This window comes from Callorhinchus milii, unplaced genomic scaffold, assembly GCF_018977255.1.
Source record: "Callorhinchus milii isolate IMCB2004 unplaced genomic scaffold, IMCB_Cmil_1.0 Scaffold5, whole genome shotgun sequence".
NCBI classification, from domain to species: domain Eukaryota; kingdom Metazoa; phylum Chordata; class Chondrichthyes; order Chimaeriformes; family Callorhinchidae; genus Callorhinchus; species Callorhinchus milii.
Genome location: NW_024704746.1, coordinates 47309494 through 47326271, shown reverse-complemented (window position 1 = coordinate 47326271; position 16778 = coordinate 47309494). Strand labels below are relative to the sequence as shown.

The window sequence follows — 16778 nt, the reverse complement described above, 5'->3', positions numbered from 1 at the left end:
AAACATTCAGACATAAATGCATAGAGTAGAATTTGAAATCGAGAGCCTGAAACACACCCAGTGAGATCATTGACCTGTATGGGAAGGTGGATAGTATGTTTGACCAACTTTCTTTGACCTACTCACATCACAGTCAGACTTGGAACAAATTCTTCTACTGAGCAGAAAAAACAGCAACTCTGAAGGCAAGTTCACCTTTGCTTTGCAGAGGTTATCAGAGTGGTGCCTTTACATACAATGTTCATGCATTAGGATGTTGTCACATGCTTCCTTCTGCTGGTCCACACTTGGGTGGCAATGACAGTGTAGGTTTCTTGATTGAAACCAATTCAGTGCCATTTGGTCCAGTTTCGCATGATGCCTGTTTGAATGCTGTGAAACTTAGCCGATTTGCTCCCCTTTCACAGCAGTCCCAGATTGCAGTCAGACCATTGGCACCAGTCTAAATGTGCTGTATGGATTAAGTACAGAAGAAGTCCTCCGAGAACTTCACCAAAGCCACGTCCTAGACAGAAACATATTCATAACACATGCTTGGTCGAGAGAGTTTATTTCACAGTAATAGAAATGAAGCCAAATTTACATTATTTTCATATCGTTATTGAACACAAGATTGGCTGTGACATAGCAACGAGATCCAGGCTTCACTGCACTCTGCATTCAACACAAAGCACAAACTGCCAGCTCTCACAGAAAAAGTGTCAGAGTTGTGTTCAAATGGACGAGTATTTTTTTCTTGCTACAAGAATACCTAGAAGTTATTTTTTAAAAACTAAACATTGTGTTTGTCTATTGTAATTCAGGTGAATTTGACATCACGTAACAAAAATATATAGGAACAGCATGGTGTAAACCTCCTGTAAAAACCCACCTCACTAATCAATGTCAACAGCTTACGTGTGTTGTATTATTAAAAGCCATTAATACCCACATTCCAGCTGGACTGTTCTCCCAATGGTGTCTAAAGTGATTTTTGAGTGCACAAGCTCCACGGTGAGAAGTTAGAGAAACTCTTGACAGAGTACACAGGAAAACAGAGCTCATCCACCGTATGAGCGCTCTGCTCTACTCTTTAAACAATGCTCGGAATAGTCTATGTACTTGAATGTTTTTTTCCATTTTGTACTGCTCCAATATGGTTCTAATTCTAATTGCATTTCCATTTATGATCACACTTGGTTTACAGCCTTTACAACTGATATTCTCAGCCAGTGAACGCCTTCTCTGATGCTCGGTTTTTCCAGCTCAAGTCACGTACCATGTGTTTCCATTTACAAGCTTTTGCATTTGACATGCCTGTTTTTTCTTGCCCCATCCACGTAGCATGGCTGAGCAAGGAGCAACAAGTGGACTGATTGCCAGGACCATTTGCAGCAGAACTAAGGGTGGATTAAGCCCTTCTTCTGTTTTCTCAGGCATTGTCCACTGAATATTCTTCATTTGCTGTATTTAACTTATCAGTTGGTATTTTAACCAGCAAAATGTAATTTAATTAATCTGAAGAGTTTTTTTCCACACTGGGTAATTTAACACCGTCTTACATAATGTGCGGAAAAAATTGTGTTCAAGCAATCAAGAAAGTCACTACTATTCCTACAGAATATTTAACTGCGATTTTAAGATATTTATTTCACTCTTCAAATCGGCATTTTATTTTATTGCACTAAATTAGAAGCTCCATAATGCAGGAAATATTTCCTTACGAATTGGAGTTCCCATTTTACTCCAAAGCTCCTGTTACTTTCTAGTGACTGTGTAGAGGAACCTTTGCAAACCAACCACCAAAAGCTAGCTCTTCAAATCTAGTCCCAAACTCCCTGGCACTTTGAAAGAGCTGAGTAAAAACTCAGCATCAGGTCCACTTTCTTGCTTTTAATGTTTTGCTTTAATAAGTATCACAGCACGTAAGTGAGGTGTTCACTGATTTAAATTGTGCCAGACTTCTGTCTGCACTCTCAAAGGGGAATTGTCATTAGGAATTTGGGCTTGTAAGCCAGAGGTTGCTACAAATAAATATGAATGAGAGCGTCAAATGTATGTATTATATATATTATTTGTTTTTTACAAGAATAGCCTTGTTGGCAACAAACATCTCATTTTTGGCCACTGTTCAGAAGACTTGTCATTATGGTCTCTGCAATATCACTTGTGTGTTTCCAAGTTGAAAATTCCTAATGATAAAGCTGCTGTAAACTGGGTCTGTTATAGTGAAGAAAAATTTGAAACTTTCAATTCATGCTTGAAGTAGCCATCCCTAAACACTGGGGGGACAGGATTCTGAATCCCAGTCTCAAATGGTTCTGGAGCTTGACTACCCCACACCCCAAGCATGGACATGTGACACACATCTTTCAGGTCACTTATAAAACCGTTTTAACAATATTTTTGCATAACACCACAGCTCAGACTGTTCAGAGGCAGACTATAAGTATAAGGGATGTTTTATTGAAATATTGAGTTTAAATGCAGCTCAACAACTACATTTGTTAAATGAACAGAGGAATATGCGTGATGGTGAATTGGTAACATCGGGGTTCTTAAAAGGAAGTCTGAGAAGAGGGGTAAATATTAAAATTGATATTTGAAGACATACACTCTGAAATAATGCATTTTCTCGCCTACTGCTATCACAGATTAATAAAAGGTAGGTTGTCCAGCAGTTCATTTGTTCATCCCTAACAACTTTTATTTTGCACAGAACAAATGACAGCAGATAAGTCTTCTAGGAAGCCATTTCTGCATATTGTTATTCCATATTATTAATGTACAGTCTCATTGTTGCCTTTATATGCTAACTTACTCTTGTTTTGTCCCCATGCTATCATTGGTTTTCCTTGTCATCTGCAACCATAGGATGATGAGGAGGGCATATGGGCATAGCCAGTCAGATGATCTTAAGCAGCCATTTTGTTCAGAAGGGTGAGAACCTGTTTTAAATCCTGTTTCTCACACTCACTTGCACACGTTGATTCCAAATTGCTAACCTCAGTCTTGTGTGTGATGTTCTTCATTTTCATTTGAACACCTTGTTAACCTTTTGTGTGTGTGTAGGGGTGGGGGTATTTAAATGTGACTTTTCAGACTTTTCAACCCTTCAAACGTTCTAGAAGAGGAGAGATCAAGACTATTCTGTACAGTTAATGTAAAATATCTGCCATAATTGAGGGAACCCCCGATCGATAATTGAAATTAGTGGATAATCAAGGTTTAATAGAGGTCATTTTGTTCAGTGCTGATCAAAATATTTTATGAATGGATGGATTTATCTGTCAGCAGCAGTCTTTTTTGAAATATGATAGTTTAAGATACCAGAGGGAGCCTAGAAGTGTAAGGGTTGTCGTAGTGAGATGTCGAGTTTAAATGCAGCTCAACAATTATAGAGTTTATTGTAGGAACCATTGAAGATGTGAAAAAAGGATGTGTTATCGAGGGTGCTGCATTACTCTAGTAGTTGCAGACATCATAGAATCAACAGCTTGGTGCAGTGCAGTCAATTTTGGTGAAGTTGTTGAACAGCATAGTGTTTGTTTTTAGAAATAATTTAATACTGTATCTCAGAAATAGATATATAACTCATGAGCTTGTAACTCATACCCCAGTGAGAGTTGCATGTAGGTGAGGGAAGGTGGAATCCGAAGTACTCGATATGCGGTAGTTCACCTTTCCTGAATGACAACCGGCTCTTCTGGCATGAGCCTGTTTTGTTTAAATAGTTCCATTTGGAAAAGATATCCTTTCACGGAGACGATTTCTGCCTCTCACTTAGAAAGATTAATTAGTCATTCACCTTATATGTTTTGAGATATTTGAATTGATGAAAGCGCAAAATCATGTATAAGTACAATATATTATAGTTTAACACAGCAAAATTGAAAGACAGCATGAAAATCAACCCTATTTGATTGTAAACACAACCAACATATTTTCACAGTCAGTATGTGTAACTGTAATCTAGCTTTTGTCACATCAGAACCTGGACACAGACTCTGTCTGTACAGCACCAATACTTTCCCCAAAAATCTTTTTCAAGGCTGAAAGAGCTGAAGCTTATCTGGTTATTTTTTATAGCACACCCCTCTAACACTTGGGATAAGCTTCATTGCCCTCCTCTATGCTGTCTTTGGATCCTGGGCAGTGCCAAAAGCTGAACTCGTTGTGGAGAGGGTATCATAACAAGCTGAATTAAAATGCCATGCCCTTCTGCCCTTTGGAAGCATTAGAGGCATTGCTAATGTTACTTAACTGTTAGTTTCTGTTGAGTGAAAAAGTGAAGTCACTTAATTTTTTATACATTTAAAGAGGAACAGCTTTAAAGCATAATGTCATTGATAAAGCCATGACTATAATTTGTATAATGTTCAGTGTACAAAGTAATGAACTTACTTCTGCACAATAGACACATTCATAAGAATAATCTATTCCTATTTTAATTGTATTACGCTACTGGCCGCAATTTAATGCACAGGGTGCAATGCATGCTAAATAATAAATAGAAATGCAATTGTGCATGTGTGATCATGGAAAAATCTGCAGCTCTTTTGGACAGATGAGTATTTTGCCAAGAAAGCAATCAGCACTGCTGGGGAATAAACACACGCGGTGCAAATTGATTCAGTCTCTGCTCAAGTCTTCCGTTTTAGTTGCCCTTAAAAGTTTCAAATGTTTTCATCCTATTGAGACATCCTCTTTAAAGTTTGGTTGTGCATATATGAAGCTCTCCTTGCAGCAGCGATTTTAGAGCGGGAATTACAAATCCTGTTTCCTGCGCCTAATCTCTTTATTGCCGAAAGCAATTTCAAATTGCTTCCAGCAGGATAAATGAACCATTACATGACACAGGCTGCACTCTAGGACTATGATTAACAGTTAATAAATAACATTAGCAATGGGGAGAGGAGGGAACAGTATGGACTAAGACAATAATGTACTTAAAATAAGTGTCTTTTGTTGTGGACACTTCCCACCTCCCCATTATTTTTATGCTTCTTTAGGCCCACCAACATTATAAACCGTTTCTAATGAAAATGGTTAGTCTCCTCCCTGCTTTTGCACATGATACTTCTGGCTCTCTTTCGGTGTGTAGTGTCAACCCAAGTCCTACTACTTGGAATCTGAGCCACCTCTAAGTGCTTTCCAACACGTCTCTATAGAAATGAACTGGAGAAATAGTGTTTTTTAAGCACATGTATATCCATTTCACAGCAGGAGATGGTACTAGCTTAGTATTTATCTCTAACAAGTAACTTGTCAGACAAGTCAAACCATCAAAAGCTTTATTTATCTGGGCAGGAGTGAGTTAAACATTGAAATGTGACAGGCTTGCTGCAGGAAAAAAATTGGGTGTGAAAAAGCAAAAGGAATTCCTAAGAAATGGAAGCAAAGGTATTAGAATTAATCCCAGTACTGGTCACGTTATCCAGAATGGTCCTGAGCCGAGGTTCATCCTGCTTCTCAAATCAGGCCTCAGATTCTGTTTCACTGGAGTTTGGGAATGCAACACTTCAAAGGAATGTTTGTGAAGCTTATGACAGTTGGATTACAGGGATCTGCATTTTAACTGCCAGCATGACATATATATGCCTGGAATGTCTGTCTCTGCACTCTGTGGTTTCTTCAAACATGCATCTTAATAAACGGATCAAAATTCAACCACAACTATCAAACTATATAGCGATACAGTACAACCTGTTTTGTAGGCTTCAATGGAGCTTTTTTAATGATACTGTAGTTTACGCAGGGTCCCAGGTGAGATCATATCTCTAGTTATACTTACTGAAGCAAGAACAAGTTTCAGGTTTGTATAATAAACAATGTTGGATTTTTTAAAAATGTTTTGCTCTAAATTCTCACTGAATGTTAACTTCTCGAGTACCGAGAAAGATTTCCAACCAGATTAAAATGTGTAACTAGAAATTATTCTCATTTTGTTGAGTTCCCTGGACTGTCGAAAATTTACTGATCCCTTTGAAGTATTGCATTCCCAAACTCCAGTGAGACAGAATCTATAGCTTAATTTTTGGGGGAAATCAGCAAGTGTTTCCTCTCCTGATCATCATCAAGTGGGTCCTGCTGGAAAGAAGACAGCAAGTAAGGAAAGGTTGTGTGGTTCTTACAGCCAAAAGATGCTCAATGTTTGGGTTCCCACATGAAGAATGACACTTGGCTGAGGTATTAAAGTGTGTAGTGGGTGCCCAGGAAATCACTTCCCAGCAAAATGTGAGCACCTTCAGGAGAGGAAATGAGTAGAGAAAATTACCAAAACAAATTTAGTCTAAATTTAGTTTGATTCCATTAGCAATAAAATGCCCTCTAAGTACCCAGGAATTCATGAAATAAATCCATCTCAAGCAACACGTTTGTTATAAACAATGTGGTTATGAAACTAGCCCAAGCAGCTTCAATGCAAGTGGAGCCCACTGTATACATACAGTCTATAGAACACTGAAACCCGGTTTGATTAGAGACCTAGATGAGGGGAACTCTAAAATTACCTGTGAGGTATGCCCAAGTCTTGTCAGAGGAACTCTATTCTGTGAAAGAGCCCAATTGGGAGAGAAGGCAATTTCTCATAGTGAATATTCGGGTGGATGTTAAAGATCCCATGTCACTATTCAAAAAGAAAGGAAGTTTTTCTTGGTGTTCTGGCCAACAAACCTCAAAATAAAATTGGTCACTCACTCCATGGATGTTTGTGGGACATTGCTGGGTGCAAATTGGCTGTCGCATTTGTCCACAAAATATATAGTCACACCACTTTATAGAATATCCTGTGTGGTGCTGTGAGATGTTTTGACTACGTGGTAAGCCGCAATATCAAATGCAAGGATTAGTATTATTTTCTGCTCCAGTGTGGATGAACTTTGTAATAGGAATCAATATTTCAGAACATAAAGCATGGAATGAGAAAGGGCTATTTAGCTCCATTTTGATTCACTTCTTCCAAGCTGTGAGCAGTTTGCACTGTTGTGAACTCTCCTCAATTTATTTCATCTGCTTAATTAATATGTGGAGTCCTGTAGCTCAGTGGTTAGAGCACTCGTCTCATGAGAGACTTGGATTTGATTCCCGGCAGGGCGAAATGTTGGCCAAGTTTCCTTGCTCCACTCGCCTCTGTTTACTTAGCAGCAAGTAGGAACCAGGTTGTTAGACAATTGGCCCGGATCGCTTTTCCATGGTTAATAATTCCTTCAAAAAAAATAATAATAATAAATTGGTCACTCAATCCACAACTATTTGTAGAACACTGCTGGGTGCAATTGGCTGTCGCATTTTGCCTACAAAATATACAGTCAATTCAATTTACAGTATATTCTGTGAAGCGCTTTAAGACGTCTCGAAGACATGATAAGACGCTATATCAAATGTAAGGATTATTATTATTATACAATTTTTTTGAGTATAGATGTTCTGTGCTTCATTTACCAGTATGAACTCTATTTCTTTCTGTAGCTTTAATCTGCTGTCTAAGTTACGATGCAATTCATCTTGCTTTCTTCTCCTGAGAATGTAATTTTTCACACTTTGGATTAGAAGATTATGGGCTCAAATGCCATACGGAGATTTGAGCTGATAATCTAAATTGACAATCTTGTGCATCACATAAGCAGCGCCTCATTGTTGGAGATCCCACACTTTGGATAAGATCTTTAATGTTACATGCCATGATTTCACAGAGCAAAAAGCTTTTCTGGTGTCCTGGCCAATATTCTTTCTTAACCCAAATCACCCCCAAAAAATGCTCAAATGTGGAGTCCTGTAGCTCAGTGGGTGGAGTCCTGTAGCTCAGTGGTTAGAGCACTTGCTTTGCAAGCGAGAGATTTGAGTTCAATTCCAGGCAGGGCGAAACCTTGGGCAAGTTTCCTTACTCCACATGCTTAATAATAATCCCTCCAAAACCAAAAACAATAATAAATTGGTAATTTTCAATCTACGACTGTTTGTGGGACATTGCTGTGCGCAATTGGCTGCCGCCGTTTGCCCACAAATATACAGTCAATTCACTTTACAGTGTGTTCTGTGAAGCGCTTTGGGACGTCCTTCCGACGTGAAAAACGTTATATCAAATGGAAGGATTATTATTATTATTCTGCTTGTAAAATTCAATCTTACTACTGTTTGTGGGACATTGCTGTTGCAGATAAGCTTTGTAAGAAGATTGTTTTGTATTCACAGAAAATGGGCATCCAATATGTAACCAAATGTTGTTAAAATACTCAATTTCTTTTTGATCAAACAAGGGATAAACACGGTTGGAGCTGTGAGCTGGTTAACTTAAGCAAAAGTTGTAATTGTTAAACATACGATTACAGATATTGTAACACAGCCTGTTATAGCTGTGCTCAAACAAAAGAAGTTGCAAGAAGCTCAATTCCACTGTTAAAGTATTTTATATCAAAGGTGTGTATATTATATAACCTTTTTATTACTGGACATTTGTATTTTGGGTTTTGACTGGCATTGTAAGACCGAATCGTACCCTCATATTTAGTTTACCATGCTCCCTTGGAGTGTCTTTGTATCTTGGATCTTCCTGCCCTGGCACTGTTTCTTTAGCAGTTGACAGCTAGCTTAATTTTGACAGTGGCGACTAAGATCTTTTGTTTCTGTTTAACAGAGTTCTTTGAGAGTCTTCAAACTTCCTTTCCTGTCTTTGCAATACAGCTGCTGGAAGAGAGAAGTTTTGCTTTTCTCTATATTTCTGTTTTCTTTGATGCTCACTCGATTCTCTTTTCTAAATCTCATTTCTTTCCAAATCTGAACTCTCAACTCAAATCTTAGTTGCACCAAAAGGAATTTCTGTTGAATCCAATTCAACCCAGTACAACCTTGCCTAACTTTAGAATATCTCCCTTTGGGGTGGGACCTAACACAGTATGGGCCGAGCTGAGTAGCATCCAGTATGATTCAGAATTTGTTTTGTACCAAATGAGCTCACTTTTGCTTAAGTCATTGATCTTAGCTAATTGACACTTCTTATTCAGGAATTCCAACTTAGTGATAAGACTTTTTTTTAATTGGAGAAGAAACCAAATTTATAGAGCGTGGGTTATCCTCCTTGTCAGTTCACCTTGGAAGTTGGTTTAGGGAGTTGCCCAAATCTGATCAACACCCAGGCATTTGGAAACTCCAATTAGCTTAGTCAGTCCAATTAATTCAGCTTCCTAGAAACCCTTGCAGTTTTGCATATTGGTCCAAAATTAACCCCTTGTATACATTTTGACTTAAGCTTTTTGAATCAAATGAACCCACAGCTTCTATGTTAGCTTGCTTAATAAAATAAACGTCACTGAATAGAATCATTAATCGTGTGAAGTAATTTGAGACATTTTACATGATAAAGTCAAATGTAAATGACTATCATTATATAAAAGAAGGGAACCATATGCTAGATTGGTTTCAAAATAGACTATTGTGTCCTACAGCAAACGATATTTTCTTCATGTGAAATTTAATATGAGCAAACATTATAAGATGTAAGAACATCTTAAATTTGCATTTGTTTTTTTTAAATATTGGGATTATTTTACCATAAGAATGGATTGAGAGATTGTTAGGATCTCTCAGAACGATGACATGTGACACTTCCCCAATCTATTGCATATTCTCCCTAGAAAAGGTATTTGTGCAATGAACATCTGTCTGTTGTATTACACAAACCTGACTGAGAGCTCACTGTTCTTTTTTTTTGTTTAATTTTAGGGGTAGACTGGTGTGTATCACTAACTTCACATTATGAAAGTACTTCAAAGTGTGACCATATATGAAGTACAACTCAGCACATATAAACATATACTTCTCCTGTTTAGTCTGTTGGTAGACTTAAGAATCCTGATGAGACTATTCCTTAAGTGTCAGTCAGACAGTGAGTATTGGCAGGCAATTCAACTGGGTGGTGGTGGGGTGGAGGGGGTTGTAGCAGAAATCATAACTGATCCCAATTCTATTCTCATTGGACGTATATACATTCATAGTTTCCATAGTGTCCCTCAAAAGTTATATAGGGAATAAGGTCTACAATGATGCACTTTGCTGCACTGGCTGAAATTAGCTCACTCAGTCTAGACTGGATGTCAGAACTGAAACCTTCCTGGTCTGTATGGCACAGATTCACAGTGGGTTATGGCTTGAACAACAGAATCTTTGTAATAACCATAATATGTGGAGTCCTGTAGTTCAGTGGTTAGAGCATTGGCCTCGCAAGTGAGGGACCTGGGTTCAATTCGCGGCAGGGCAAAACCTTGGGTAAGTTTCCTTACTCCACATGTTTGATAATAATCCCTCAAGAAAAAAAATTGATCACTGCTCTACACATTATTATTATTATTGGTTGTCCTAGAGTGATTTTAATATAGTAATCAAATTAAGGAGTCCAAACTATAATTGTTTATATGTGAAGCTGAACAGACGATTGACATTATCAGTAAGGAAGGATAAAGTTGCAGATAGAGATGGCTGATGCTTTTAGTAACTGGTCCCTGCCACTGAGCTCCAATTCAACAACAAAACATATACAACAAGTTACATTTGAATTAGTGCCTTTCACATTGGGAGGACGTCCCAAGGCCCTTAGGGGTAGACTGGTGTGTATCAGTCAGGGATTTGGAACCAAGCAGGGATTGAGAAGGAGTGGAAATTGAATTTAAACATTTAAAAATGGTGGAGACCATTTAAATGAATAAGAGAAGATGCAAGAGATCATAATGTGATATTCATGAGGAATGTCAATTTCCCAGAAGTAAAGGAGGGAGTCAAATCAGGGGCAACCAAAGTAGTGGGCTTATGTCATTTTTCCATCAGGATATTTGACACAGCGTGTGAAACAGACTGCTAGAGCAGTTACTATATTAAAAATTGCTGTTTTGCAAACCACAAACTGATCAATTCGAGGAGAGCATGTCTGGGACAATCTAGGACACTACCCTGTGTGAGAAGCGCTACATAAATGCAAGTTGTTGTTGAACTATAACATTTGCAGATGTTACCAAATTATGTTTGGGATTCAAAAAATACCAATTTACAAAAGGTGAAGCAACCAGTTTTACTGCTCATGTGTACAGCCGTATGCCGTGCTCCCTGCATGTTGGCCTATTCCCACACTGTGAAAAATGGCAAATTCTGGGTGATCGGGTCACTGGCGATTAGGGTTTTTTCTGTCCCGCGCATGTGTACAGAAGGAAATGATTGTCAGCAGTGACCCGATGACCCCGAATTAAGCCTTCCTTTTAGGGCAGGAAACTGCAGGCTGCGGTGTGCTCGCATACACACTGAAAGGAGGGAATGAGCGGTTCCACACGCAACCACTTTATTATAAAGTGGATTGACTGTGTATTTTACAAGTGAAACCCGCACATTGATATGAGTGAATAGAATTATTAGTAATATGAATATGATATCAATATGACCGAATCCAGACCATAAACACATTATAATGGGGGATGTGCAGTACTATCTTAAACCTTTGAATAATACATCTTTGAGGTGAATAATATTGGCGCCTTGTAGGGGAGTGGTTAGTGTGCTCACCTCGCAAGTGAGAATCCGGGTTCGATTCCCGGGTGGCGCGAAACCTTAGGCACGTTTCTTTACTCCACACACCTCTCTTTACCTAGCAGTATAAGTAGGAATTCGGTAGTTAGTTGATTGGCGGCTCGCTTTTCAGGAGTAATAATACTCCCAAAAGAAAATTTGATCACTCAATCCACGACTGTTTGTGAGACACTGCTGTGCACAATCAGCTGCTGTGTTCCACCCACAAAATACTTAGTGTCCACTTTACAGTATATTCTGTTAAACACTGAGATGTCTCAATGGCATGATAAGGTGCGATATCAAATGCATGGATTATTACTAATATTATTTATGTTAAATGTTTTTTCACTGTTTCTTTTCATCTGGCAGTGATATCCCACTCCTTTCTTTCAATGGGAAAGACACAGGCTTCCACTTGGGTCTCAGGAGGAAAGCTATCATCAGTTTGTGAATCTCCAAGCGGGTATCGCTGAATGACATTGGGAGCAGGTTACCTTGTCTGCTATCTCAGTCTATAGGCTGCAAGGTGCAATTAAATTTATTAAATTAAATTTAAAAAAAGCTTAAGAGTTCATATCTAAAAGAAAATCTCAGAGCAAAATGACCACGTCTAAAAGTAACTATTTTAATCTCCTGCAGGTTATGAAGCAAATGCTAAATTTAAATTGTTAATAAAAGTTTTTCCTATCCAACTGAGAAGACATGGTGATGTTTGAAATGTCAAGCAAATGGGTGCACAAGGCATTCTTTTGAAATGAAATGTCTCTTCACTGAGTCAGTAACAGTGTTTAATTTCATTGAATAATCCATATTACACTGTTTTCATTTTGAAATGGACCCGGAATTACTGGTGGAATTGAGCAACTTATCATGTATGCAGTCACACCTCATTTCAGCACAGAAAGCTAGTTGGTTATAAACATAAGTTGTCAATGGAGGGCATTTCAAGTTGATGTCATAATGAATAGAAGCACTATCAAAACAAAAACACCTGATTTGTTGTGATTTGTAGCTCTATAGTTTTAGTTCAGAGAGAGACAAAGCGATAGTGATAACAGCAACGCCAGAGGGAAAAAAAGAGCATGCGTGTCATTTTATAGATCCGGGAGACCAGTATTTACTTTTTTTAAAGAAAGAAGACCCTGAAAATATAGAATTACAATTCAATGAAGATTGGGTGGGATTATAGCTAAATAGAATTGGCAAACGTACGAAGATATGACTTTGAATAAGTGAATAAGGAGCAAGTTGTTGGCCCCTCAAACCTGTTATTTCCCACAGACTATTTACAATTTTCAGGCTTGGGGACTCAGCCTATTTATTTAATCTTCCGAGAGGTAAATAACTGCAGGTAAAGCTTCCAAGCACATAAAGCTCTCCACAGTTTATCCTTGATCCTTCAAGGTCATTCTCTATAATTTCAGGATTTGAAAATTGTGCTGATGTAATGCTCTTACTGGAACAGTACTAAAGCCATTTTGCTACAGCAGAAGTGCAGAGCACTCAGTGATACTGACTGTACTCACATTTTTCAGCCAATGACCAGCCTCGTACTGTTGTAAATGTTGCACTGCGAACATTATGATGAGACAGCTTATTTTTGAATGTTGTTGATTTGTACAGTGTTCACCAATTTCTGTGAATCAACATGGCCTTTTATAACTGCATACAATGTTTTTTAGATTGTTTCATATATACAGGTGCAGTATGAATTGGCAATGCCATTGAACAATGGATTAGGTGGGGACTCATTGCCAATTGACTAAAGGCCCTAGCAAGACACCATATTTAGGTGTAAGAGGAATTTCACTCACGCAGTTCCACCTGTTCACCAAGAGGGGTTGGTAGTCTCCCCCGTATCTTGATATGTACGGCTCAATAACACACCATATTATGTATTAATCCAGTGAGCTATCGAGGAGCTAATTTTTTTAAGTTAATAATGTTTGCGACAGCCATTCTGTGGCTGGTGGGAAGTGAAATAAGTGGAAAAACTTGGAGGTAGTCACATTTATGATTACATTGTTGAACAGTTATTACCAGCACAAATTACATTTGCTACAGTTTTGGCACCAGCACAATAGAAATTTTGTTACAGCACTCGTGCCAAAAGTGTAGTATAACAATGGTGTAACAGTGTAATATGGATTATTCAGATGATTATTAGCTTTTTCATTCTCCTAGCAACAAAGAAGCCACCATGTTCCAATCTTGTTCTGTAATTCAGGTAATCCTCAATTCAGCAAAAGACCACGCACCTTGTTTCCTCGTCAAGGCATTTACTGCTGAAGCAAACACTGTGATTGCTGCTCAAACAGAGGTGATTGTGATGAAACACTTCTGTTTGATCAGAACAGTCCAATAGTTGCTATCTCTCCAGTCCTTCTCAATCCATATCTACATGTAGACAACAACGCCTTTCACTGCAATTCTGCAGAACAATGTCCACATATGGCCATATTGTGAGTCAGACTGGCTCAATTCGTAGCAGTCACTTTTGAATCCCTCGTTCCCTCCCCTTGTTCAAGGCCCATCTCAAAATGTACCTCTTTGACTGCACTTTTGGCCACCTTTTCCCAGCCCCCACTTCCCCTTTGCTCCCACCCCCTCTCAGCTCCCATCCTTAGCTCAAATGGCCAGCCATTATTATCCAACGTTTTCAGATGTCCTCCCGATGTGAAAGGCGCTGTATAAATGTAAATTGTATTGTACTGAAGGTTATGGGTTCAAACTGCATGTTTACCAAGCTCAGCCTCTGCCATTGCAATCTCTAGTCGTTCTAACTCATCTGGAATACCCTTTTTTCTTCAGGTCCTGAGAGTCAGCAAAATGTTCCTATGCATACTCTGGTTTACTTTGATGTTTTTGTCGCATGCAACCACTTATTGCATTTTTCTTCTCTTTTGGTTGTTAACTCTGCAGTAGCATTTAAAGAGTTCTCTGCTGTGCTTTTATACTTCCATTTCTTTCCACTATTCTTCCATCCATATATTCCATGCTTCAATACTGTAATTATCCTACCTGGATCCTTATACTTAAGATAATCTAATCATTTACATTTCCTTCTTAATCTTATCAAGTTGAGGATTTCTTCTTCCATTGTTTTCCTCCCCAAGACCTCCTCTGATCTTCAATTCAAAGCTGTCTTAAACTTATTCATACATTTTTCAATAGTAATTTCCACTGCTGCACATTCTGTATACTATTTAAACTCCTCGATGTTCTTACTCACTAATGTGGCATATATTCTTTTGCATTCTGTTCTTTTAAATCTTTGGCAACAACAACAAAATTACATTTGTATAGCACCTTTCACATCGGGAGTACATCCCAAGGTGCTGGACAGTCAAATTTTCGGATCCCAGTTGGGGGTCAGGATTGGGGAGGGTGGAGGGCAGGGGGGAAGCAGGGTGATCGAAAGTACAGTCAAAGAGGAGGGTCTTGAAGGAAGCAAGGGCAGGGGAGGCGAGGCGGAAGTACTGCGGGATGGAGTTCCCGAGGGTGGGGGCAGAGTGGCAGAAGGCCCGCCCGCCAATGGTGGGCTGAGCGAGGTGGGGGACGTGATGCAGGCCGGAGCCCGCTGAGCGGAGGGAGTGGGCAGGGTGGTAGGGGATTAGGGGAGCAAGACCATGGAGGTCTTTGAAGGTGAGGACCAGGATCTTGAACTGCATCCTTTGTGTGATGGGAGCAAGTGGAGTCGGGCGAGGTTGAGAGTGATAGAGTCACGGAGCCTTGAGCGGGAGAGGATACGGGCTGCAGACTTGTGGATGATCTGCAGCCTATGGAGGGAGGAGTTGGGGTGGCTGACAAGCAAGGAGTTTGCATAGTCAAGACTCGGATGTTATGAATGCGTGTATGAGGGTTTTGGCGGCCTGCAGTGTGAGACAGTGGCAGAGCCGGGCGATCTTACGGAGATAGGGGATGGCAGAGCAGGTCATGGCACAGATGTGGGATAGAAAGGATAGTTGAGGGTCAAACAAGACACAAGGTTCTGGACTGGCTTAGTAAGGTGGAGTGTGCATCCATGGATGCTGATGCTGTCAGCACCTGAGGTGAGAAGGCGCTGACGGGAGCCAATCAGGAGAGCCTCGGTCTTGTTGATGTTCAACTGAAGAAGCTTAGCTCTCATCCAGGACTTGATGTCTGCCAGACATCTAACAGGACAGCAGTGGTCCTGGAATCAAGAGTGGAGGCAGAGAGGTACAGTTGGGTGTCATCCACATACATATGGAAGTTGACCCCATCTCTGCAGATGATGTCACCAAGAGGGAGCATATAGATATTGAAGATGAGGGGACCAAGGACAGAGCCCTGAGGAACACCGCACAAGATGGTGCAGGGGCTAGTAGAGAAACCGTTTGTGGAGATGAAGTGGAGGCGGTGTGAGAGGTACGATCTGAACCTCGGTATGAACTCTACAGAGTGAGTTTATTTATGGATTATTTGTAAAATGGAGCACCAAATTTAGAAGAAAAGAATGCTGACAAAGACTCAAACATTCATTTAGTTGAAGACACCTTAGCTTTTCTCAGTGATATTTCCAGTCTGTTCTTGTCATTGAAATCCCCATGACAAACACATCCTTTAGAACACAATTACATGAACAGTTTTTACTTGTTGATCTGAAATCTATCGGTAATCTGAAAGAGGTAAATGTTCTCCTTGTCTCTAAACCACTTGCAAATTAGTATAATGATGTATTCTGATACAACTTCTGCTGCCATTGGTGAAAGAAAAGATAGATTTTGTCCAAATTTGTAAAGACACGAAGAAAGATTTCCTGCCTGTTTTTACGTGGAGACTTTGCCCCTTTAACAGTAGTTGTTTGATCAGAAATAAAAATAGGAAATAGCAGTATACATGTACAGATATAAATAATAATAATTCTCACAGCATTCTACAGCATCTTATAGTGTCAAAATGTCTCAAAACAAACACTTCACAGTGTTTTGGTAATTTGGGATATATGTGCGTGGGGCCGCCAGGAAGATGGCAGGCGAACTAGATGGACCTTGGTATTTTTTCATCTAGCATTTCTTATGTTCTTATGAAAACAGAAGTGAATTTGCACAGAGCAATATCCCACAAACTGCCATGAAATGATTGACCAACTATTATTCCAAGATCTTCCTCAAGGCCAAGGACAACTATCTCCTCCACAAATGACCTCCTCTGTTCCCCTCTCTCCTCTCCCCATTTTCCAAACCCCCCATCCAAAACTCTGATTCCAAATACAAGAAGGTTATAGT

The 16778-nt window shown here is 39.4% G+C and overlaps 1 protein-coding gene across 4 annotated transcripts in view; it reads left to right on the top strand.

Moving 5' to 3' along the window:
* Positions 1-16778, top strand: part of erc1b (ELKS/RAB6-interacting/CAST family member 1b) — a 432645-nt gene that overhangs the window by 363197 nt on the left and 52670 nt on the right. For 2 of the 4 annotated variants that reach the window (XM_007898513.2, XM_007898511.2), the window contains one exon: positions 2854-2919. The exons of the other annotated variants lie outside the window; for them this stretch is intronic. In XM_007898513.2, the coding sequence (XP_007896704.2) occupies positions 2854-2880 (27 nt within the window). In that variant the 3' untranslated portion in view covers positions 2881-2919. The remainder of the gene's footprint in view (positions 1-2853; positions 2920-16778) is intronic. 4 annotated transcript variants of the gene reach the window in all.